Source organism: Perissodus microlepis, chromosome 15 (genome assembly GCF_051167445.1).
Source record: "Perissodus microlepis isolate ML-2025 ecotype Zambia chromosome 15, ASM5116744v1, whole genome shotgun sequence".
Classification (NCBI taxonomy): domain Eukaryota; kingdom Metazoa; phylum Chordata; class Actinopteri; order Cichliformes; family Cichlidae; genus Perissodus; species Perissodus microlepis.
In genome coordinates, this window is record NC_140475.1 from 22854890 (window position 1) to 22881532 (window position 26643).

The window sequence follows — 26643 nt, forward strand, 5'->3', positions numbered from 1 at the left end:
AAGATTAAATGTAAAATGAAATCAACTGTAAAAAAAAAATGAAAACTGGCTTAAAATTTATAAAATAAGAAAAATAACCTATTTTAATGTGGTTTAAAGTTTGGAATGTGCCAACCTTGATTATGATGCCAGGCAGCATGGAGCATATATGGTAAACGTGTGTTCACCAGTCTTGGAGAGCAGCAAGTAACCAGCCTGATCCAGATGACCTGAGCAGGGTCGCAGCGTACGAGCACGTCTGAGACCACGCAGGGTCTCAAAACCACGAATTACAAGTTTGACTTCTCAGTTTTACAGGAAGCCTGTGCAATGACCTCACTACAGGTGATCAGTGGTCACACTTCTTTTGAACTAAACCAAACTCAACAGTGTTTAGTATGACTCACACGATGTAGTTCCTTTTATCCCAGTAATGTTTTCCAGTCTCAGTAATAAACTGCAGAGAAACGGGTCCATTGTTTGAGCCTGTGAGAAGCTCATTAATGACTTTCGCCTGGGCTCTTTCTCCGCTGATACACTCTTCAAATAAGCCTTTATGTTTCATTTCCAGGTTTTTCCAGGATTTTATAAATTCTTAGAAATAAGCAAGGTACAGATGACTTAATAAGAAGTTTAAATGTAGCCAATGTGGACCAAGGCTTAGCATATAAATTAAATAAAATAAGGATTATTTTGAATAGAGAATAAAGCAAAGCCACTATACTAGAGTACAAAAAAAACTGAAGCCAGGAATGAGTAGTTCGACTTGAATTAAATTAAAATATTATTATTATTATTATTATTATTATTATTATTATTATTATTATTATTATTATTATATTTTTTATTTATTTATTTATTTATTTTAAATGTTAGTGATTAAAAATGCTATTAAAGGAGTAAAGTGTTCAGTTTTAACATTTTAAATGTGGATGTGAGGAGGTGTAATCCTGTCACTTACTTCCTTTTATGTAAGATGTTGAATTAAAACATTAACAGCAACGCTTTTTTTAACTTTTGAAAATCCCAGCTTAGCCTTTCGAGCTCCATTTGTCGTCTCATTAGTCAAGAAAATCCCTTGAAAAGCACAAAGTTTCCAGCTTGAACTCTGATCCCGATCATCACACAGCTGCTGTCTGAAACTAAAAGTTTGTTATAAAATCTTTTATTTATCCTGTTGAGTGTCTCTTTAGATTTTGTGTCCTGGGATGCTTTAACTTCTCCGAACTGTCGAGTATTTTGTGTGAGCCCTAAACCCCCACGCTCAGTTTTCTTAATATGACTTTAGGCCTCGTGTTTTTGATATTAATTTAATTATTTAATATATAGTTATAGTTGGTATACAATCTTATAGTTTTTGTTTTATAGTTTGTTTGTAGATGTAATGAAAAGGTTTGAGTTTCAAAGCTAATGAAAGAAAGAATGTTAATAAGAATGTTGTTTGTTGATTGTCATTAAATTTTTGTTAAATTTTGTGTTTTTTAGTCCGTTATAACCGTTTCTGCACTGTGGTTAATCGATTACTGGTTGATCTATGCTCCTGTGCTCAGTTATGACCACGAGGCGACCGAAAGCATGAGATCCAGAATATGAGCAGTGGAGATGGGCCTCCTCCAAAGGTTGAGCCACACACAAGGGGACTAGGTTGGAGCTGCTGCTCCTCAATATCAAAAGTGCCAGTTTAGGTCGTTCAGCCATTTGACCAGAATGGCTCTTAGGTGGCTCCTACGTGTCTACTGAGAAGAGTTCCCAGGGCAGCCACAGGGCATGTTAGAGAGTTGGCGTCCCTCGGCTGGCTTGGGAAAGCTTTGGTTTCCCCTGGAAGAGCTTGAGGAGGTGAACGGGGAGACCCGGACCTGGATAAGTGGCCATTGTTTATGATGGGACAGTTTAGAGTTGCATTGGGCAGCATTTTTTTTTTCCCTCAGAGGGCCAGATTGGCTTAGATACAGTAAGTGAAGAGCCAGATATTAACCAGCTAACATTAAACTTTAAGTGCTGTAATTTATTAAAATCCATTAATGACAGATTTCTTGAAATTAAGCTGGGATACTTCGAAGTGTGATCAATGCGAAAAACCTAAATGCTTCCTACATTTGTTTATTAATTGAAATGCACACCTGCATCAGTAAATACAGACCATGTACATAGATGCAAATTATGTTTTATCATTGCAACGGGCTTACTCTTATTTTGAAAGTTTTGGCCTAGCAACTACCTTTATCTCTGTAAAAGTTCCCCAAACAGTTGGTTAGGGGTTCCAGTAGCGCAGAGAACGCTGCACTAAAAATGTCCTTATGAGTGTTTTGGCTTACAGCAGATCATCTTGATCAACTCTTCTGCGAGCAGCAGTGAAACTTGGACAAAGTGCAAACAGGAAATGGAGAGCATTCACCTTAGCTGCTGCAAAAGGTGCAGCTTTTACTTTGAAGGTGAACGTCAGTACAAAGAAATGTATCACTGGGCTTATCTTACATTTATGTGGTATTATTACATTTTTATTTAACAAGGAAGAGAACCTCAAGAATTTAATTGACTCATTTGTATGATTTGCGACTCATTGCTTCCTGTGACAACATGCAGTATACACGTTTTGTTGTGTGCTTTCCTGGCCCAATTGGGCTGGGCCCAATTAGCCCCTCTGGTGAGCTGCACTTCTGCTCCAGCTACTGCTAAACTAAGTAATAGTACTGAGTGAGAGGAATGTTTGAGGTCGATGATTGAGAGGTGAATGTTTGCTTTTGGAGTTTGAGCGTCACCTTTAACCCCTCACATCGATCTCACACTTGCCATTTTCCTACCTGTTTTATGTAATTAGTATAGATAAGAGCAGAGCTGCCACCACTTTGCATGGACTGAGTCAAGTAAGACCCTTCTCTCTGACTACAGTTTGGCGAGGTGAGCTGTACGCTGGCCCGAGGAAAACGACGAATGTCTGTGAGAAAAACGGCACATGTTCCAGTCTCATTCCCTGATCCAGATGTGCTAGACGAAATGTCTGCACAAGGGTTTCAAAATCATTTTATATTAAAACATATGTTTGCAAAGTGTTGAAAGAAGCATTTACACTGGAGGACAGTAGTAAAATCTGTAATAAATGTGTGAGGAGAATTGTTTTGCCTGTAAATGTGTAGTCAGATCTGTTAATGTATTCTCAGCTCTCTGTATGAGCTCATTTACCTGCCAGAAGCTTGTCCGTGTCCAGCAGGAAGTTTTTATACATAACAGGCTTTTGCCTGCAATTGAAATAAAAGAAGTTGGGTAATTTTTCTCTTGAATTGAGTCTTGCAGGAAGTGCAGTGAACACACCTGCCTGTGTGGCAGATGATCAGCAGTAATGGCGTCTAATTATGGCGCTGGTATTCAACTGCTAAATGTCAGCACATGAGTGACCTGGTTACTGACCTCATTCACCTGCTTCCATTGTACCTGCCACTGTGATAAGAGCCGGGAAGTGGGTTTGTTTCCGTCTGGGCGATGTCGTGTGGTCAGAAAAAGGAAATTGGTTTGCGTTTAATGTTTACTTAGCTCTGCGCAACCATGTCGAATCTAATCGGGATATCTGCAGCTCATTTACATCCAATTTGTCAGGTGAGATGACATCATGTGCAAGGATCACCTTGTCTGTGTCTGCTGCTCTCAAAAAGGGGGCTTTATGTCCAGTTTTTAATGTCAAATGACCAAAGTTAGTATGAGAGGTCCTGGAACGGTGTCTGTGTTAGTGGGCTCGCTGGTAGGCAGATGTCTTCCTGTGCTTGACAACATGATCTCTGAGGTCACCGTAAGTGGGGAAACTTGCCGCTTCCTTAAAGTCCTGGCCATTAAAAGTGATGACTGAAAAACCACAGTGAAAGAAGAAGTTAAAAAAAATGTTGTAATATTAAACGTATTGTACTTGTGCCTCAAGTACAGAGGGCGAGTCATGCGAGAGATGTTAGACTGTGTGTATCAGAAAACTGCTAAAAATGATACTGTTAATGTTCAGAATGTACCCAGACTGGCTTTGATTAGTTACTAAAGAATAAAATGCAGTATATTAGTTTATTTAATTCATGAGCTGGGTGCTTGAGGTGGTTTAAGTGGCTTTGAATGGTTGTTGGTATCAGACGGGCTGGTCTGAGATTTCAGAAACCGTAGATCTGCTGGGACTTTCCCAAACAATAAACTCTGAGTTTACAGAGAGTGATATTAAAAAGAGAAAATTCCCAGTGAGTGACAGAAGCCAGGCTGTTTAAGGTCAGAAGGCAACAATAACTCAAAGTACCACTCGTTACAATCAAGGTCTGCAGAAGAAGAACGTTTCAGACTCTGGAGCAGATGGCTATAGCATCAGAAGACCACACCATGTTCCACTCCTGCTTTGGCACACTTTGGATATTTTGGGACCAAATGAGAATCGTGTAAACCCCACAGCCTACCTGAGTATTGCTGCTGACCACATCCATCCTTGTATGACCGCAGCGCGCCCATCTTCTGATAACACATCATGTCACAAAGCTCAAACCGTCTCAAACTCATTTCCCTAACATGACAATGACTTCTCTGTACTCAAACGGCCTCCACAGTCAGCAGATCCCAGTCAAACAGAGCACCTTTGAGATGTGATGGAACTGGAGATTCACATCAGGGATGTGCGGCCAGCAAATTTGAACCTACAATCTCTAAAGGAATGTTTCCAGCACCCTGAATCTCTGCCACGGAGAATTAAGGCGATCCTAGTATCATGTAACTAATATAATGGCTACTGTTGTGGAGTAGCTGTAACGGGTACATTTTTACAGCAGATTCGTGAGCTGAAGATTACAGTGGGGGATGTTACTTTGAACATTTTCGGTCTCCTGCTGTATTATTCACCCACAGAGGGTTATTATTTATCAAACATTCCTGTTTCTCATGGTATAAAAGGAAGACTTCAATACGAAAAGTATTGCAAACACAGACCAATTTCTACCATGACCCATTGGTCTTCTGTGGTTTATCTGATGATGTTTTGGTCAGATCTGAAATGAGACGCAGAGCAGAATCTGCTGGTCCTTTTGCCTTTTGTGTTCTTTCTCTGTGGTTTTTCAGCAGATGTGTTTTTGATTTTGCCGTTTCTTTTCAGATCGGGTCACACTATCGGCTGTTTCCATTTATCTTTAAGAGATTGTAAAATCTGGAGTTTCTGCTGCAGTTGTGAACTTTTATCAGTAAAAAGTCGCAGCTCTGAAAGGCGTCAGCTCGTTTGTGAAATCTCAGCGCTGGGCGGCTTTGAGTTGGTGTCGAAACTTCTTTTTTTTTTTTTTCTTTTTTTCTTTTAACTGTGGTCATATTGCTCCTGAATGAATGCAAAGGAAGCGCTGAGGTCAGTTTAACACACGCGGAGGTATCTGAGCAGGGAGGATGTTTTTGTAGTGTGTGTTTGTGTGCATGTTCCTCATGTTGTAATGAATCTGACACACACAAAGTGAGTCTCTGTAACACATTTTGTGAGATTTTCGTGCTTTAAAGTTAGTCTCCAGTGACTGTGCTGCAATGTCCTCTAAACTGCAGGAAAGCAAGTGGATGTGTTGTGGTCTGACTTTAGGCATCTTTGGAAAATGACTGTGGAAACCAGTTTGTTGATGGTTCTTGCCTTGGACTTTTTTCATCTATCTTTTTAAACTAGTAAATAGCGCCCTAGTAAATTTGTAAATCCAGTAAATTTATACAAAGTTAGGGAACTTAGGCGTAGTTACAGCAAGTGGTTGGTGCCATGCCCGACTGCGATAGGCCGTCAAAGATCGCTTGGTTTGACCAATGTGCATGCCTCCCCGGTTAGGCCAAACATAGCCTGGCTTACCTCTTCAAGCAAGCATTAGTGCGATCGCTGTCCTACACTTCTTCGACAGATGGCTGGCTCTGCAGAAATCACTAATTAGTAAATATGTGAGAGGACAGTGTGCCACTTCTTCCTCAATTAATCTGCAAAATGCAAAATCACGAAACCTGTGCTTTGCAAGCGTGCATTTGAAAAGCACCTGTCTGTGCGTCAAACAGAAAGTGAGTGCAAAAGAGAGCAGAGAGACTCAGACTGGATTATAAGTTATGGTCAGGCACAGTACGAGGCAGCGGTGCCTGATGTGAGCACACCCTGAGCGGATTCAGCTGGTTCTTCCCAGTTCCTTCCTCACAGCGACGAACCCAACAATCCCTCCATTTTCTTTACTGTTAATTAAACAATCGGATGGGGCTGGAAGATCAGGAACCTTCTTGCTGTGAGCTGATAGTGCTGACCGCCACCCCGCAGCTTATTAATTTAACACTGGTGTTGGATCAGGACTGTCGGCAGTACTATAGCAGAGGTGGTGAAGTTGGATCGGTGCATCGTTGGCAGCCAGGATCAGATTATCAGATTTAGTTCAGCTCTCTGGAAACTTTGAGTTCAACATGGTGTACATCTGTGAGGAGAGTCTTACCTGACTCAGAGTCTGTGTGACGATCTGCTCTGCTCCCATCAGATACTAATTACATAAGACAGGTAGGAAAATCCCAAGTGTGGGTTCGATGTGACGGGTTAAAGGGTTCAAACTCCAAAAGCAAACATTCACCTCTCAATCATTGACCTCAAACATGCGTCTCTCAGCACCGCTGCTCACTTTAGCATTAGTTGGGGCAGAAGTGCAGCCCACCAGGGGGGCTGATCGGGCTCAGTGATTGGCTTTGCAAAAGTATTAAATAAGGAAAGAGCAGGATTTTAGATTTGAAACAATGAGTTGCAAACCACAATGAAAATGGATGAATTTATGGGCCAGGGCACTAAAAGAGGACTTTATTAATCACGGCTCTATTTTCCTGGTTGTATAAAAACGTAATAATACTACAGAAATGTAAGATAAGCCCTGTGACATGTTTCTGTGTAGGGAAAGCAATCTGAGTGTGAGAATACGAGTAAGCAGTATAAGCAGTGATTTTAAAAGTAATCGGTAAAATCTTACATTTTTAATCTTTCCAGCCAGTCAGTGGATCTAACCATCAGTCAACATTGATGTAGACTTCTGAAAGATGAGCTCAATCAGCAGTTATTGTCCTTTATTAGCAGCAGATAAATGGATAAAGTAATATGTGCTGATGAATTTCATGCCAGCTGTGCCAGTCGCGGTGCTGCAAAGCTTTTATGTGAGGTTATTAGACTGGAAGACAGGGGAGTCAGGTGGCCTTAAACAGCTGCTGCAGGAGGGTGTTAAATTAAAGGAATTAATGATTAATTTATGAAGATTGCAGTTTGGTCTCCTGCAGTGACCTCCGGATATTCAAAGCGAGCAGCAGAAAGTTTGACCTGAGCTTCTCTTTGGATAAAAAAACAAATAAAGAGTTCAAAGGTCTCAGAAAGAGAGCAGGGAACAGAGAGTGTTGTCCATGAGCCAATTTCATAGCATTTAAACGGATTCAGTCCTCACTCAGGTAACATAAGCACTGTTTTATTAATGGACAGCCACGATTTGGTGAGTTTTGTTTTCATATTTTGCATTGAGCACTGATTTTTAACAAGTGGATGAATGAAACTCCCACTCGCTCTCACTCGCTCTCACTCGCTCTGACAACCTTGGCCCTCTCTGCGCTGCATCCTGTTGTTTCCTGTGCGAGGTGACAGAGACGAGCGGATGCCGGGGAAAACACTCGCAGCTGTTTGCCTTCACGTTTCCCATCAGCACATTTTACCGCCGTCCCTCCAGGCTAATTGCACGCACACGGCAAGCGCGATCGAGAGTTTTATTGGAGCAGCGGAAGACAGCAGCGGTTTTATCTGTTTGTGCTCTTCACGTCGCTACCGGCTACCGGATACATAAACATGATCTTAAGCAGCTGTTTTATTGACCAGGATTATTTTTAAAGGTTCTGTTTCTTCAACTATAACAAGCAACCAATCACAGTGAAGTGCTCGTAGTGCAGGTGCACGTCATCCTTCTATGCTTTGGTTTCAAACACAGTCTTCTTTTTAGGTAATGTTCAGATATTTTGTGCAGAAACATTTCTCTTTTAGCTTTTGTATTTGCTTCAAGGCTTTTGGCACAGCAAACCTTTATTTTCTCTCAATATAAAGGAGGGTCTTTAATGTAATCTTTCAGAAAGGCTCAGGAGGAAAAACAGGAGGTGAAGCTGAAGTGTGACCAGGATGGACAAGATTAGGGATGAGTGAATCAGAGGGGACAGCTCAGAATGAGAGGTTTGGATATGGGCAGAGGAGGGACGAAGGATGTTAAAGATGGAGGTTCTAGGCAGGACCAAAAAGAAGATTCATGGAGGTAGTGAAGGACTAGCAGAGGGTTGAAGTGACAGCAGAGGATGCTGGGAAAGGGTTGGGTGGACGCAGATGGTCTGCTGTGGCAACTCATAAAGGGAGCAGCTGAAAGAAGAAATGTAACTTTAACCTTTTAATTTTTTACCTTTGAGGTTTTTTGTTCCCTTAGTTGCTTTTTAAGTTGCTTGTCATGTTTTGGTTGCTGTAACACAGTAACTTAGCAACTAGGATTTATCTCTTATTCCCTGTTGGATATTGGTGTTATTAACAGCAGATGCATGTAAGGGAAATCTGTGGGAGCCAGAAGTTTCAGTTTTTCTTCTACTTTTGTCATCACAGCACCTACTCAGCATCAAAGTTGGCCACTGTGCAAACACAACCTCACAAAACAATCTACATGAGAAGTACCACTGGCATTTAAAACACCGCAACGTGCAGGAAACAAGCTGTTAACAGGGAGATATCGCTAATGCTAATGTGAGCAGAATAATATTGTACTAGACGCCTGCTAAAATTAAACTTCTTTTTTTTTTGCACCTGCTGTACTTAAAGCACACATGGGACTAGAGGCACCTTTTAAAATTGTGGATGTGGTTTGTGTCATATGTGTCATAGTCTTTAATAAATCAGCAGTTTTGGCTCCACCGTGCTGTCTGGAGGTCAAAGGTTAAAGCTTAGAGCCTGCAGGTTTTGACCTCTGAGACCCTTAATGACCAAAATCAGACTGTGGAGTTTGGTGATAGCATCAGAGAAGAGTTAGGAAAAATTACTGTGTGTGTGTGTGTGTGTGTGCGTGTGTGCGTGTGTGCGTGTGTGTGTAAACCCGGTTAATGGAGGATTACCCATAAAGAGAGGATCAGTGTGTATTAAACACACACTCTGGTGCATTAACGGTCCTCTCAGTGCGCTTCTCTGCTCACCTCAGAGCAAACGTCAGCTGACGGCTCCATATCCAACACGATTGGATGGAGACCAAATGCATCGTCATGGCAGCTGATCTGAAGTGTTTTCACTTCTGGTTCAGACCTCACCCAGTCCGCTTCCTGCTTTAGTCCTGCTTTCAGAGGTTTCTTTGGTCCAGATGATTTTCTGAAAGCTTTTTTAAGATAAAAATAAAAAGTTGAAATGCTTCATTTGGTTTGATTAAAGGGGCCTCTATCTCCTGTTCCAGTAAGTTCGTATTAAACATGGTTTCATATGACGTATGATTAATGCCTGTGAGGTGAAAGTAGAGTTGGTGTATTTTCCAGGGAGAAAATAAAACGTTAATGTGTGAAAACGTCATTCTTAGGCAGGACGGGAGAGGAAGATGTGAGATTATTTCAAAGCTGGGAGTGTGCATGACATGTTGCTGATGGTATCTGATTATGTTATATTGTGAATTGTCTTTTATAAAAACATGCCGGACAGGAAGTGCACGTCTGTGGTAAAATTTACATGCAGCCCGGGGCGTCCATTGTCATAGTTAGGTTAGCAGTCATCAATTTGAATATAAGCTGATGATGCTCTATAGTGTCAGAGTCCACCTTTATATACTGGCCCACGGGCTGTTATCTCATTCAACATCTGGCCGAATATTCTTGTATTCAGGTGGGAAAATCAATAAGGAACAGCAATGCAGACACGGAGGAGGAGCTGACACATGCCCAGTAGAAGTTCACGACCTTTTCACATATTGTTTTTATAATAGTAAAGATTTTCTCTGCTTTGTATATGTAAACTGTAAATTTAGCGTATATATTTGCTCAGTTTTTAATGGATTTAATCGACACACTTTTTTGTCACGGTGAGAGCTACAGCTCACTCCTCATTGATGGGGAATTTCAAAATAAAAGCTTGGTACCTTCCATGATAGCGGCTGATGAATTTGTCCAGTGTGAGGTAACCAAGGATTATTTCAAACCGTGAATCATGCAGGAGTGCTTCTGCATGACAATAAAACAACTAAACATATAAAGCCATAAATGTGCAGAAATGTTCTTTTTTTAAAAATTTTTTTATTGGTTTTATGTATTAAATCAATATTGATGTAGAGAGGAGCACTTTGTCTAATCTAATGCATGTTTTGTCATGTTTAAAGAATGAACGTGCAACTGAAACCTGTTCTGCTGATTAAAGAAACAACATCAGGCCAGCTGAGTGACTGCAGCATCGTCCTCCATGCCCTCTAGACACAATTTTATTTCCTCCTATTGGACAATGAGCTAAAGCAGAGCTCTTATAACACAATCCAAACCTACTTAGCTTCAACTTTAGAAAGTAATAACTGATCAATAACAGAGTTAATGAAGTTATTTTGTCTTGTTTTTTTTTTCCTTTAATCAAAGTTAAATATTTGACCATTGAAGAAAAAAATATCGCCTTCGATGGTCCAAAACCCTGCAGCTCTCCACCAGCACATAAAAGCATGACCACACATCACTCATACTAGAATCCTGTCAGTGTTAAAACTGCTTTTAATATTTTATTGCTTGCTTTTAAGTCATTGCATGGGTTTCAGCCTCCTTACCTCTCTGCCCTTTTAACTTTAAGTGCTTCCACGGGAATGCTGAGGATGAGGTGCCCCTGGTTGTCCAAGGTTAGGGCCTCGGTGGTTGCAGCAACTGTATCGAGGAATAAACTGCCCCTGACTCCAGCAGACAAGTTTAAAAACAGTTTTTAATTGAAATTTTTTGACAGCAAGTACAAAGAGCCACAAAAGGATCAGGGTTGCAATGTTTTCGGAGGATGTGCCCATCACAAGTAGGCCAGCGTGAGCTGAGTTTCATCTCCTGTGAGAACTCAGACACCAAATAGTTTCTACAGCTTTTTTTTTTTGTTGTTGTTTATCGTGCCCCTGATCAGACCGTCCTGTTCCCGTGTTTCTGACTGTCAGCGTCTCTCTTTTTTTGAGAGGCAGTGTGTAGCCGCACGGCGAATGACTGCAGGGTATTAGTGACGAGACCTCAGCCATAATTCATGATGCACTTTGTGTGTGTGTGTGTTACATCTAACGTGATCCACGCAGCTTGTGCCTCGTCACCTGTTGGGTTGTTTCCTGCCGTCACAGCGGCCTGCAGGATCCACACTGCATGCTTTCTGCACGCTGCTAACATCCTGCTCAGCTCAGCAGGAAGCTGCTCCACCTGCTCCGTCTGCAGGCTGCAGAAGCTGCTGAACTCCAAATCCACTGCACACACACTTTATCACAAAAACACACACACCCTTCACAAAGCTGCAAGAGCACAAACTCTTCGAATTAGCTCCTTATTTCCTCACTAATCAAGTTACTTAGAAGATTTGAGATGGACTTTTATTTACCCACATGGATTATGATATAAATAAAAAGGAAAATTAAAAACACCATCAAAGGATGGAGCAGATTAGTTTTGTTTTTTTTTTAAAATGTAGGTTATCAATAAATCAGAAACCACTGCTGCTTGTTTTACAAACCATGTGACAGTGTTTTAAATACACTATACAGGCAATTAGGAGAAACACCATATACATCTTTACTTGTTGCAGGACCAGCTGTGAGTGAAGTCTCAAGTGTCTGGGTGCCATTAAGTACAGTTTGTGCTCTCAAAAGCAGGAAAACCTCATGTATCAAAATGAGGTATATACGCTGTATGGTTAAGGAAATAAAACCTGCCAAACCACTGCCACGTTTCCTTTAAATGAAGTCTTTACTTATAGATGTCGTGTCACAGAGAAGTTAATGTCATTATTTCTCAGGAATTGTGCAGAAAATAACAAAAAGGAAACAGAGAAAGTCGTGAGCGGTAGTGAGAAGTTCCATTTTTACATGTGTTGGTGTTTCTTTGTAACTTCTATTGATTTCATACAAATGTATAGGCGTGTCTTTATTAAGCCAGTATGTGTTTATTTAAACTTCAAATCTGAGTACTCCATCAAGCTGAGTGATCTGTCTGGTGGTGATTTCCCAATTAAAAAAATAAATCTGGCCAAAGAAATCCTCCTGTTTGTAGGCTACAAGAAGTACAGTTAGGTCCATATACAGTTCTGATCAAAAGTTTAAGACCAATTGAAAAATGGCAAAAAAAAACCCTCATATCTTGCATGGTTGGAACAAGGTCCAAGTAGAGCTTCAACGTGCAACAAGAAATGGGAGTGAGACAAAACATTTTTTGAGCATACAATTTATTGAAAACAACACAGCTGATACAGCTGATGAAAAGTTTAGGACCACATGTCCTTAAAAGGCAAAATCTGTGCAAAAAATTTTCATTTTCTCTCAGGTGGTCACACTGTCATGATGTTCTGATGGCAAAGGCAAATAAACGTTTCCTTTTTGAACGTGGTCGGGTTTTTGAACCACATAAGCAGGGTCTCTCACAGCATGCCGTCGCTGCTGAGGTGGGATTCGGTAAGACAGTCATTTGGAATTTCTTAAATGATCCCGAGGGTTATGGAACAAAAAAGTCAAGGAAACCCCCCAAGGTTTTTACCAGCACTGAGCTGGAGGATCCAATTGGCTGTCCGTCAAGACACTGGACAATCCTCGCCCCGAATTAAGGCCGTTAGTGGTGCTGACTGCAGCCTAATAACTATCAGACGGCATCTGAGACTGAAGGGCTTCAAAAACAAAAAACGTCTTTAAAAGCCTCGTCTCCTTAACGCCACAGAACTGACTGTTTGGACTTTGCAAGAGAGCTCCAAACATGGGACATTGAAAGGTGGAAGAAAGGTTTTTTTTTTTTTTTTTTTTTGTTTTTTTTTTTTCTGATGAGAAAAAGTTTAACCTGGATGGTCCTGACAGTTTCCAACGTTACTGGCATGACAAGCAGATCCCACCTGAGATGTTTTCTATGCGTCACAGTGGAGGGGGCACCATAATGGTCTGGGGTGCTTTTTCCTTCAGTGGAACAATGAAGGGATGTCATACGGCCACTGGGTATGTCCAGATGTTGCTGAGAGCATCCCTCATGACTGAGAGCCCTCGTCTGTGTGGTAACGACTGGGTTTTTTTTTTTAACAGGACAACGCTACAGTACACAGTGACTACAGGAGGAGGGACTTCTTCCAGGAGAGTAACATCACTCTTTTGGACCATCATGTTTGTTCTCCTGATCTAAATCCAATTAAGAACCTTTGGGGATGGATGGCAAGGGAAGTTAAAAAAAATGGACAACAGTTCCAGACAGTCTTCTCAACTTGGAGAAATGTTCCCACTCGCTTCTTTGAAGCGCTTGCATTAAGCATGCCACAACAAATTTTTGAAGTGATCAACAAAAACGGTGGAGCTACTCATTACTGAGTTCATGGTTGGAACTTTGATTTCTGCTTTGAAGGGTTTATGGGTTTTTGGAGGTGTGTTCCTAAACTTCTGATCAGCTGTAAAACAGCCTGTTTCAGTTTAAGTGTTGTTTTCAATACATTGCATGCTCAAAAAATGTTTTGTCTCACTCCCATTTCTTCTTGTTGCATGTTGAAGCTCTACTTGGAACCTTGTTAAGATCCAACCATGCAAAATATGATATTTTTTTGCCATTTTTCAGGTGGTCTTAAACTTTTGATCAGGATTGTATATCGGATGAAGGGTTTAGGAGTTTCAGCTCCTTTACATGTGCCACCCTCTTTTTAAATGGACCAAAGGTAATTGGACAGTTTACTCAAAGGCTATTTACTGGGCAGGTGTGGGCAATTCCTTCGTTATGTCATTATCACTTAAGCAGATAAATCTGATCTGAGGTGTGATGCTTGCATTTGGAAGATGTTGCTGTGAACAGACAACATGCGGTCAAAGAAGCTCTCCATGCAGGTGAAACAAGCCATCCTTAATATGTGAAAACAGGAAAAAAAAAACCACTCCTTTGCCACTCCTGCTACAATAGCAGGAGTGGCAAAATCTACAGTTTGGTGCATCCCGAGAAAGCACTAATGAACTCAGAAACACAAATGGACCTGGACGCCCGCCAAGGACAGCAGTGGTCGATGATCGCAGAATCATTTCCACAGTAAAGAGACAAACCTCATCACGACAGCGGTGTGGTGTCAATGGGTTCAAGACTTCAGGCTGTCATTACCAGCAGAGGGATTTCAACCGAGTATTAGAAATTAACATTTTATTTTCAGTTAGTTAGGGTGTCCAGTTACTTTGAGCCCGTGAAATGAAGAGATAGTGTTTTAAAAAAAAGAAACGCTTTAGTTTCTCACATTTTTATGTATTTGAATCTCTTTCTTCAACCCAAGGTATGGATTTCAATACACTCCATCACACTGATGATGCCAACTTAAAAAATACTGCTTTGGAATGACAGATCCGTCTCACTAATGTTAAAACGCAGGGCTTTAAGAACAGTCAGATGAAGTGGTTAAGTTTACTGCTAAAACCAGGATTTTTATTTATTCATTCATCGCTTGTTTTAGGCACCATCTGAATGATAAGTGGAGGAACAGGCCAAACAATCAACAGTATGTTTCTAGTTCCAGCTCCTAATTTTCATTCTTGGACTCTACTAGGGTAGCTTTGCATGATTCACGCTTCAGAATAATCCCTATTTATCTAATATGGGTCTGAAATGAGCCCATTTCAGCCAGTTTTATTCTGATTAGCAGTTGGGTGGGACTTCTGTACCTAAGATGACCAATCAGAAAGGAGTTCATGGTCCCACAAATGTCTGTTTGCGTACATGTTACCGTTTATCCAACAAGCAGAGAGAAGTTATAACCCACACAGTTCTCAAAAGTCCAGACTGTGCATTGCTGGAAGCAGATGATGTATGCGTCTGCCTGATGCTGATTGGTTGACAAGGGGGCCTGAATAACTGTCACCAGGCGTGAAAGAAGCATGAAACTAATTTCTCCATTGACTGCGGAGCTCTCTGCCGGTAAACAGGTCATCCTCGGACTGCCAGCAGACTGCGAACGTGTTTTCCCTGCTGAGCCATAAATTCAACCTTTAAGAGATCCGGTCTCACTGACATTCAGAGCCAAGTAGAAAAAACCGTCTGAAACCTAGCATTCAGGGCAGCTCGAAGCCTGAGATATTGTATTTTTAAACTTTCAGACTGTATTTTGATGTATTTTCAAATGTTCTTTAATTATGATGATGGTGATCAAATGCACATTAATGTAAATATGCAATACATTTAGTCCATTTTCCTTATATGGACTAAATGCTCAAATAACAAGTATTGAGAGAAAGTTTTACGAAAGATTATTGGCCTGTCCCCCCCTGCAGAGGCATTGTGCCTCAAGCAAAGCAGCACCGACTCAAACATTAGATTTTCTCTGGGGGTTTTTTTTAGTCTGGGAACTAAACAGAGAAGCGGCCTTGCATTAGACATGGACAGTGACCCAAACGTGGAGCTGTCACCACAACATTTGTAAACTTCCTGTTAAAAGAGAAAAAGGAGCTGTAGCTGCTGAGGAATCTTCATGCTTTTCAGCAGAAAATCTAATTCTTGATTTAATTCTACCTATTTCAGCTGCTGTGGGCTTCTGGTAGTTTCCCAGTGTGGCGTTTCTGTGAATTTGTTTCATCACTTGTCATCTGTTCTTCATACGGAAAGGTTAAGTAATCTTTGACTTTGGAAAGAAGCCGGACCACGACAGGCGATGAGGTCATGATTTTAACAAAAAAAACCCTTCCATCTAAGTGGAAAAATTGTTGCAGTGAGAATAAACTGATGATAGTTCACTGAAAGGGGTCAAAGGTCAGCAGGCTATAGCAGCTCTTTTACAGATAGTTCAGCGCGGCTGTAAAACGAATAGAGCACAGAAACTTTGCAATTCAAATAAAAGACGTAAATATTGGTGTTCTTCTTCCTAATACACTTTAAATTTATATTCAAGGACTAAAATCATATTTACTGATTATCTGGGTTTCCTGCACCAGTTTTAAAGTTCATTCTCTTTTAAACAAAACCTTCTTAGGTGCTTTATTCACTGATGATCTCCTGTTTTGCATGCTAGTGCTCAGAATGGCACAAAATATAAAGACACTAACTACTATCAGTGTATCCCCACACATACACATTACCCAAGTATATTACGAGGCTCATTTTAAATTTTTTTTTTTTTTTTTTAAATCGGTCTTATTTTTGAAAGACCAGTTGCTGCTAACTGTTCCAAACACTGAGTCAGGACTTTTTGAACAAAATCCCAGGAACGAGACAGGAAGTGGCCCGCCTGAGTGTAAAAAGTGCTTTATTACATGTGTTTATGTCTAAGAGTCACAATCCATTTATCTCTTTCATCGCACAGATTATGATGAATGAGTCCTCCTCTTCAGTTATATTTGATGGGTTTTCCCCTTGGGCTATAATTTTAAAAACTTACCGCAGGATAAAAGCCGCAGCAGGCAGCAGTGGTGTAATATGTTAGATTGCTTTATTTTGAAAGCTAGCTAGTTCCTAGTTGGAAACGAGTTACCACTTAAAGCTGCCCTAAAGGCTCTGTGTAAAGTGAAGCCATTAAGCTAATCTAGCAATATTTATTGGCCAACAGGGGGTGCCTGCTCTGGTTTAAAAAGACATATGAGAGGAAAATGACCTTACTTTTTACTGAGATCAAAAATAAAGTGACCACTTTCCTGATGGCTGCATGGTCTCGGTCACTAATTTTAAGTCTTATTGAATAAAACGTTTACCTTCTCAGTTTTGGCACTTGGTTTCTAAAGGGACAGTAAAGCAGGGTAGGCTTTAGTGTCACTACAGTGTAAACTGTAATGTCCTTCAGTGTCACTGTTAGATCCACTCTTATTCACGATGCCTGGTTTCAAAAGCTAAGTTGGTGATACCTGAAATCCTCAGACTGATTCTTAAAAAAAGCACCAGTGGGTGAAATCCTAAAATTATTTGTTAACTAATCAATCAGCACTCCACCCTATTGAGTAACTGTGCTCACCTCATGCAAGTGAAAAATTAAAAATGGCATATCCAGCATACATAAAACCAAAATTGAGGCTTCAAAACTGCTGTTCAAACTAATGGGTAATGTCACAGTGGATGTGTCCGTCTTTTATATACAGTCTGTATTCGGCTGTATGTTGTAGCGATCAGCAGAAGGGGAAGCTGGGGGGGCATGTGGTCTGTAACTCAACCACCACACCACAGGAGTCAGGTGAACATGTAAAACCACCATGAGGCTACGACTGTGCCTGACTGATTTTTATGAGTGTTGCATGAATGTAGCGCTTTCTGTTTTTCTTTGTTTAATTCTCTGGATAATTTATTTCAAACTGTAGCCCGGTGTTTTGGAATGATTAGTTTTCTCTGTGAGGGCACAAATGCAGTCACCTAGAGTCCCTAAAACATTTGAATAGTGCAGCACATTTAACACTACCCGTGTGTCTGTGTCGTTTCTTTCATTAACCTTTTGCAGCTCGGACGTGAACTCTGAGCAATAACACCTCCCCCTTTTCCCTCCTCAGTTTCCTGAATGTGGATTTTTTGGGATGTACGACAAGATCCTGCTCTTCCGTCACGACCTGAGCTCGGACAACATCCTGCAGCGTCTGATCTCCGCTGAGGAGATCCAGGAGGGCGACCTGATCGAGGTGGTGCTCTCTGGTAAGGAATGAATAATTTTAGTCAGTTTTCTTTTTTTCCCTCAGCAGGTGGATATAATGTTCGAATTAAAAACATTTATCAAACATGCAAAACTCCGAATAGTGATGGAATCAAGTGTGCATACATAGCCAGAAATACTGCAGCCCTACCCATCCACAACCCATCACTCCAATCCTGCCCTGTCGGAGTTTAATTTTAAATGTAGCTGATCTGGTGTAACTGATCACCCCGTGCCAGCCAGTTTGCGGCCTTGCAGGGAGTTTATGCTAAATGTCGTCACAGCTGCAGGCCCATGGCGCACTTGTGGTGGTGTTTCGACTCGTCGTACGCCTCCTGACTTCTGTAACCTGACACATGTAGCAGTGTCTACACGATGCATCAATGCACGAGGATGGAGATGCTGAGATGGCACAGAGCAAGATCGCTGCAGCATTTGAACAAAATGCCGAAAACGTGCGTGACTGCTTTGTTTCCTGTTTCAACTTCTTCTTCTCCTGTTTTCAGTTCTGAAATGGTGTCATTTTTCTTCTTGGAGTGTTTAGAAACGGACTGAGAGAGAGTCCAGCTTTTATTGTCCCGTTAGTGCTTTTATTAGTGTTTCTATTTAGACTGAATCCCCCTTTTCTTGTTCTCTTGAGTGTACCGTAGGTTTCTCTTTTTTCTCTTCTGAATTTCATGCTTGAGCATGTCCTGTATAAATAACATTCTTTTACATTTTTGTCAATAATCATTGTATGTCCTCCTCTGGTAGCTGCTGAGTCTTTCCCAGTTTTTAAGTTCTTTATTTTCAGACAAGTAGATGATGTCCCTGAGATCTCAGCTTGCTACAGCTTAGAAAGATGCACAGACATTAATGAGATAAGCATGAGTAAAGAAAGAAAGCATGCTGCAAAAACAGAAGACACACTTACAACTGCATGTTGTTGTTTTTTGTGGGATTTCTTTTTTTGGACTTTCTATAAATCATGGTTTAATATTTGGGAGCTCAGGACCATTTAATAAGGTATGAAAAATAATCAAAAAACGATTCCAGCTAATAATAAATAGATTAACTTTAAAATCAGCAGTAAGAATAAAATAATTGTTTAAAATATATCTTAATGAAAAACACGGTCCGTTATTAAATGAATCAGATTTGCCTAACCATGTATTTGGTTTCACACTGAAGTCAAAGGTAAGTTTTAAACATTTAAATTGTATCTTTATTATGTATTTTTGCATCAGTTTCGTATCCTCCGGGTAAAATGAGGCTGGCACAGATCTCGTTTCCTCTCCGCCAGCGCCGCCTCCCTGGGTCACCCCCGTTCGCTCTAAACATAATATTGTGCATAGGATTGTCACTTCCTGAAATGTGTCAACAGGTTGGGCTGTGAAAACTAAAACTGACACCTTTACAGCCGAACACCCAGACGCAGAGCCGCTCCAGGATTAAATTACACAGGAGGGTGAAAACATATCGCAACCGCACAGGGTGCAAACCCACGACCACTTCCTCCTCCTCCTCGTGCACCTCTCGCTGCTACTGCTGCAAAACCCTGCAGAGCTCAGCTGGTTTATTTCACTGTTACCATTCGAGCTGCTACCAGAGCGCCAAGCGATCAAGATGAAACCGGCTCTAGTGTGATTCTTGCTGCTCGGTTGAGTTGTTTTCCAGCTTTTATAAACACAAGCAGCACAAAATGGTCTGTGTGGTTGTGTATATATGTAGTACATACACATTACATTTAAAGTAGATGAAACATTTTCAAAAAATGCAATAATTAAAGGTTGAAAATGCAAAGAACACATCCAATAACAAGATGTTTTTATGTGTTAGCTTGAAGAGTGACATGTGAAAAGTTCATCCTCATTTAAACACTTTTCTCTTCTCTTTACTTGCATATTTTAAATCCTGTGTAACTTCAGCTAATACTTCAGGGCACAACTATTCCACGTGAGGCTTTCTACTTTTGTAACCCCAGAAAGACTTGCCAGACATTGACGTTTAGTGTATGTGTGACCATTTCTAGCGATAAATTCATTTGTCAGATTGTAATTCTGATACGCTCACGCTCAGAGCCCGAGCATCATCGTTTTGGGGGACCATCTCCTGGCGCGGGTGGAAAGCTTCCCACAGAGACAGTCATAGTCTGACTGCGTGTGTGTTTCTGTTTCAGCTCTCGCCACAGAGGAGGACTTCCAGATCCGACCTCACACTCTGTACGTTCACTCCTACAAGGCACCGGCCTTCTGCGATGACTGCGGGGAGATGCTGTGGGGGCTCGTCAGACAGGGACTCAAATGTGAAGGTGAGGAAGCGCTCAGGAAGCTTCTAGGCTGCTGACATGTCCGTTTCCGCTCAGAGAACCCAGAAATTTTAGTCCCAGGAACTGTTTTTCTAACACAGTGGCTAGAAGTTTTGCCCAAGGAACTTTACATCCCAGGTATTTTTATTCCGGGAGCATTTAGTCCCAGGAATTTCTTTTCAAGGAAGGGGTTAGTCCCACAGCTCTAACTCTCAGAACTTTTCCTCTGATATGCTGTGATGTACTTTGTCCCCTTAGAGTCTTTGACTATTTTTTCTGTGTGCTGTGGCAGAAACTGTCTTCACAAAGACCCAATAAACATAAAAAAGCTGTTATTTAAATGCTTAATGTGCTTAAAGTGGGCAAAAATAAATTTTTTAAAAGAGTTCAGTCTGCATTTTAGGCTCGCCGTCTCCCGCCGGAAGGCAAGAGCTCATACTCGAGATGGAGGATGTGCGAGGGGTCTGATAGAGCTCTCTGTGCCAGGAAATTTTATTCCCAGAAACGCTTTTCAAGGAAGGGTGGTCGGAACATTTAGTCCCACAAAACATTTTCTAATGGAAGGAAGAGACAGGTGGCCTTACAGACGGAGGAGCTGAATAAAACAAAACGGGCACTGCACCAAGGCTCCCTATAAAATAAACAGGATTATTCTGAACTATGAAACATGCAAAGCCGCTCTAGTAGAGCCAGAGATGAGTTTTTTGGAGATGAATTCACACACAAAATTGCCCCAAAAATGACCACAAACAAATATATTTGTGCAGTTGCCAAACCCTAAGTAACAGAGAAGCAAATATGTAGTGAAAAGTAGAAAATATAGATGCTGTCCAAGTGTTTGAATTCACAGTTCTTGGCTTACATTTAAGTCTCATTTTCTCAATTTTCAGCAAAAATTTGTTGTTAGCAAAAATTTCATAGCTGTGCCCGCTGCATGTTCAAAGTGAGTGTTGGACCCTGCCAGGGATCTGGTTTGGTGTTTGATTTGGGGTTTGGTGAAGCGAGCAGTATGAGAGTCAGCACATTAAAGGTTGTGGTTCTCTGCCACCACTCTTGGGTTGAGGTACAGTTTTAGCCCCGAGTGAGGGAGTTAGGGGAGGGAGCGAGGTCGTTGTGGCACTGGCAGCAATGTGGGCGCTGTACCGAACTGCTTTTACCCTCACCTGGTCATGAGCTCTAGTTAGTGACTGAACAAATGATTGGCAAATGACTGCATCCAAAATGAGCTTCTGTGAGTGGGTGGGCTGAGCCGGGCTCAGTGGGTGAGGGGCTCAGTCCTCTGGATGGAGCTCAGAATAGAGCCATTGCACTCTTGTGCCAAAAAGCCAGCTCGGGTGATCTGGGTGTGTAGGAAGACCCAGAGTTACAGATCCAGGACTCACTGGAGAGATGATGGGAACACCTTGGGTTATTCTCCCAGGAGGAACTGGAAAATTTTCAAGAGGAAAATCTCGCTTGGCCTGCTAAGAGCAGTCTAACGATCATGAGCATAAAGTCTCAGATTTAGTCACCAGAAATCATTTTCAGGATGTGTGTGCATTAAAATAGGCTCCTCACTATTTACACATTATGATGAGAAGTGATGTCAGTGATTGAGCAGGGATGTAATAGAGGTCCGGCAGGCTGCGTGCTATTCCCTCTGAGTGACCGATAACTGGACCTTCAAACCTATAAAACTCGACTGTTTAAACCTCCATCAGAGTTCACAGTGATGTCATGTTTGCTTTAACACGTCTCATAAAGTTTTATTTTCCCTGAGGTAACACGTGGTGGCTTCTCGGGTTTCCACCACGTCCACGCTGACCAAATCATCACCTCGAGGGAAAAAAAAAAGAGGCACACACACATACACACACTCGGATATTCACACACTGGTTTTTAGACCTGATTTTAAAGCTGCAGCGGCTCGTCGACTTCCTGCAGTCATTTTTCAGACAGTCTTGTCTTTAATGTTTTGATCTCGGCGCTCTGTTGTGATGCCAAGCAGAGAGACACCCGAGCAGCTGATGTTTGGCTTCCGCTTGTACGTTTGAAATGGTTAAAAATGAAAAGTTCCCAAACGTGAAGCAACAGAAAAAAAATAGAAAAACAACCTTGATGGAAGAAAATTTTAGCTTTTTTTTCCCCTGCACATTTAAGCTTCTGATGTTGTAAACAGCTTTCTGAACCACATCCTGGACTCAATAAATTCTGTGTTTTTAAACAGATAATTTGGCTATGAGAAGATTGTTGGGCATAAATGAACCTTTAGAAGAGTAAATTAATACTTTGACACATTTTAATGCATTTATCTGATAAATAATGGGCCTTACTTTGGCCTTACTCGTACAGACAGATTGTTCATGAAGTCTGTGCTCCAGTTGTGAGCAGGCATCTAAATTCAATACAGCTTGTTGACCAGATGTGCTATAAACTTGGTACTCTGTGCTGTCGTCGCATGACCCTACACTGGTTAATTTGAGGGATGAAATTTTCTTCACTGAACCGTATCCATATTTCATATAAGCCAATGATGTTGAGTAACCTGGTTTTCATAGAAAATGGACAGAAAGGACTTAAAAGCCCGGCCCTGTCTGAAGGGTTTAAATTTCCTTGGTAAGAAAAATAAAAGGTTCATGCTCTGCTTTGGCCCTGCCGTGTTTTATCAAGAATCTGCATTCCTGAGGTTTAGTCTCGGCACATTTTAGCCACAAAAGGTACAAAATGACCCTCCTGCAGCACAAGACCAGACATTTATATTCAATTTGATTTTCAATTTAATTTTATTTACACAGCACCAAATCACAACAACAGTCGCCTCAAAGCGCTTTATATTGTAAGGCAGACCCTACAATAATACATACAGAGAAAAACCCAACAGTCATACGACTCCCTATGAGTAAGCACTTTGGCAACAGTGGGAAGGAAAAACTCCCTTTTAACAGGAAGCAACCTCCAGCAGGACCAGGCTCAGGGAGGGGCGGCCATCCGCCGCGACTGGTTGGGGAGAGAGAAGGAAGACAGGATAAAAAACATGTTGTGGAAGAGAGCCAGAGATTCAAAGAAGCTGAACATGGAAGCAAAGCTGCTGATTCACAGGTTTATCTGCGTTTCTACTCTCATCTGTGGTTGTGAAACCAAAAGAATGAAATCATAGATATGAATGATAGATATGATCTTTCTCGATTGTTGTTGGGGCTCTGGCTTAGAGAGAGGGTGAGACTAGGATGCCTCCCGGGGAGGGCCTTGGTCTCATCCTGGAAGAGCTGGAGGTACTGGGGGTGTCTCCCAAAGGCCATGGGTCGGACTCGGTTCCTTTATTAACTTCGGGATCAGAACTTCAGTTGAACTGTGAATCTTAACGATGATTCCTCTCCTGTGCAGGATGTGGACAGAACTACCACAAGCGGTGTGCGTTCAAGATCCCCAACAACTGCAGCGGCGTGAGGAAGAGGCGACTGTCAAACGTCTCCCTGCCAGGCGCCACCTTGTCTGTCGCTCGTCCACCTTCCACTGACTTCAGCCCGGCACTGCAGGAGGAGGTGGGTCTGCTGCGCTCACATGAAATCACTCATTAGTCGTATTCATTTTAGTTGGTTTTTTTTTATTTTTTAAATGAGTTAAAATGTATGCACAGACTTCCCTTGCAGTTGTGCAGCCCCAGCCCCAGTACACACACACACACACACACACACACACACACACGCACACACACACACACGCACACACACACACACACATACACACACATGCACTTTCTGTCTGATGGCTCGAGGCAAACCACTTGATTTTTCCATCCGGTTCAAGCCAACAAGCAGAGAGAGTCACAGTCAGATTCTCACAGGCTGAGCAAGCACACAGATCAGAGGGGGACCCGAGCACAGTCAGACCCATATACGTATCTGACCTGAGTGGACCCGAGCAGCATGTTGTGCAATCAGTTAGTCTGATTGATTAACAAGCAGCCAAGCTAGATTTTACAGATCCCAGAAAGAAACTGTTCCTTTAAGAGACCCGATGTGTGATCACGCTCGGGCAGCAGATCCTAAAGAAGTCTCGCTTTCTTCATGGACATTTCAGATAATTTGGACTTTGTTAGGAGGTCTAGAGGTCCATGCACAAGTGGCGAATCAGTGAAGTGAGAAGGTGGATTATCCAACTGTTCTGTACTAATTCAGGCCCATTGTGTCACATGCTTCCTGCTCCTGCCAGGACAGTGCCCTGCAAGCTGCATGCTGTACAAGGACAGTCATTGTTCTTGTTCTCGTGGATGGAAAAGAGTTTGTCTGTACGCCGCTTTCACGATGAGTGAGCAAATCTCTAAATTTGATGTTTCAGATCAACCTCTGAAGCTCTGGCTACTCCTTTCATTTCCTTTTAGTTAGAACTAAAAAAAAAAAAAAAACATCAATCAAAGACCAAAAACGAGGGAAACTTTCACCTAAAGATCAGCTGCGTGATCCCACCACAGTCCAAGTGCTCGCTCGTTAGGTTAATTGAGTGTTAGTTGGCTTTAGATGTGGGCGTGAGAGTTTCTAGTTGTGTGTCACCGTGTTAGCCTTATGGTGGACTTGTTTCCTTTAAAGTTTCCTAACTCTGATTCATTAGCAGCTCAATCCAGACACATACAGCGGAACGCAGAACAAACTCTACACTAATTCATGTTTTTAGAAGCGTTTGTGTGCTTGTGTGTTATTCTGTCTGTGAAAACGATAGCTTGAAAAGTTTTAAATGAATTCTGATAAAACTTAAAATTTGGCTTACATCCACCAAAAGCTTCCGGCCAACATAATGGTTTACAAAAATCCTCATAGCTCAGAAACTATGATTCTCACATATATGTCATGTTTGACCTCCGACCTCTCCTTCGAGGTCAGAAGATTGCTATAAAGAGTTAAAGTTTTTTAGACTAACAAGAACATGCTGTTGACCTGCAAGCTGGGCGAGTTGCTCCAGCAGATTGTGTGTTAGAAGGAGTTTCAGGAGGGCAAACTGCAAACCTCATAAAGTGCATTTAAAAAGAACAAAGAAAACTACATTTAATACTTTTCCCTTAAATGTAAATGATGCTAGGAGAGTGAGTCACCTCAGCACAGATTTGTGCTTCTTGTTCACATTATGAACACAGAGCACCTTTACTGTGATAATCAGTAGATAAGTCTGCCAACACCCACGTGAAGCTGTGCATGCATGAGCGCAACAACATAACAGGCTCGCCTGTTTCCAGATTCAGCTGATTGCCTCTTTCAGGATGTTTGTGGTAATTAATAAAATAACTTGCATAAAAATGGAGAAAAAAAAGAAGACGGCATCATTTGTTGTTTATATTTGAAAGTTGAATCCACAGATGGTTCAGACATCTTGGTTCTGTATCGGCACAAAATACTATAAACTGAAGTTTTGCCAGAGGCAGAAGAACTGAGATAAAATCTGAACTCTTGACCTCATCAGTCAGAGGATCTGGAAGCCCTGCTGGGAGAGGAAAGGTCACTGAAACTCAAGCTAAAGCTGTTCTCAATGATCACTTTTGATTCTATGAAAAACATTTCTGTCCTGGTGGAAGTCGTCTATTCCAAGGTGGCAGTGCCCTACAGATATAAAAGATACTGTAGATAAGGGTAGGAATTATTAAGCACTTTCTTCCTCCAGCGTCTAAGCGTGATGTCTTTTAATGATTAGTTTATACATGAAGAACAAATTTAAATACAAACTAAAATGAGTTACTGAAGTGTTATTGGTCAGTTTGCCCTCTGTTTGGAAATCTGAGCATAAACAGAAAAATAAATCCTATTTCTTCTTCGCATTTTTGTTTCTGTTCTCCGCCCCTCTGCAGCGTCCTCTTCTGGGTGCCATGAAGCGCAACTCCTTGCTGAGCGGCCGGCCCATCTGGATGGAGAAGATGGTCCTGGGTCGGGTGAAAGTCCCCCACACTTTCTCCGTCCACACCTACACCCGTCCCACCATCTGCCAGTTCTGCAAACGCCTGCTGAAGGGCCTCTTCCGCCAGGGCCTGCAATGCAAAGGTGACGACACACACGCAATAACACACACAGGAAAGTCTCAGAAAATAGAGAAACCAACAGTCCAAACTCCAAAGATATTCAATCTGCTGTGAAGTCCTAACCTTCCTTCACTTTTTTCTTAATCGCCCTGTGAAGTGTGTGGAGAGACTCTGCAGTACTCTGTGGGAACCATCGGTTACTCTTCGTCACATGGTTATTCAAGAAGTTTAAAATGTTTGATATGTTTTTTGTATGTTTGCTTTTTAGACTGTAAATTTAACTGCCATAAGAGATGTGCAGCCAAAGTACCTCGAGACTGCCTGGGCGAGGTCGACTTTAACGGAGGTGAGTCGGTTTCACCTTTACCGCTTTAATCATCTGAAACCTTTGATGGGCAAAATTTAATATCTGCAGACAGATTCTGACGCTGTAGGCAAAGGACGGGAGATTTGCTCTTGGACTCTTTTTAGTTTCTTCCTGTTGTTGGATTTTTATTGACCGCTGAGGACACTTTGGTTTCATACAGGTAGAGAAGATCAAGGAGGAAATGCAATCTCAAAGCCAACAGCTGCCTTCTCATGACAGTTTATGCGATTAGGTTCTTCTGACCAGCGCAGGGAACA

At 41.6% G+C, this 26643-nt stretch overlaps 1 protein-coding gene across 2 annotated transcripts in view; it reads left to right on the forward strand.

The window, feature by feature from the left end:
* The window catches only part of LOC146372186 (serine/threonine-protein kinase D3-like), a 56068-nt gene that overhangs the window by 13317 nt on the left and 16108 nt on the right, over positions 1-26643 (forward strand). For both annotated transcript variants that reach the window (XM_084952445.1, XM_084952446.1), the window contains exons 3-7: positions 17616-17754; positions 19911-20042; positions 23403-23560; positions 25852-26041; positions 26288-26365. In XM_084952445.1, the coding sequence (XP_084808571.1) occupies positions 17616-17754; positions 19911-20042; positions 23403-23560; positions 25852-26041; positions 26288-26365 (697 nt within the window). The remainder of the gene's footprint in view (positions 1-17615; positions 17755-19910; positions 20043-23402; positions 23561-25851; positions 26042-26287; positions 26366-26643) is intronic.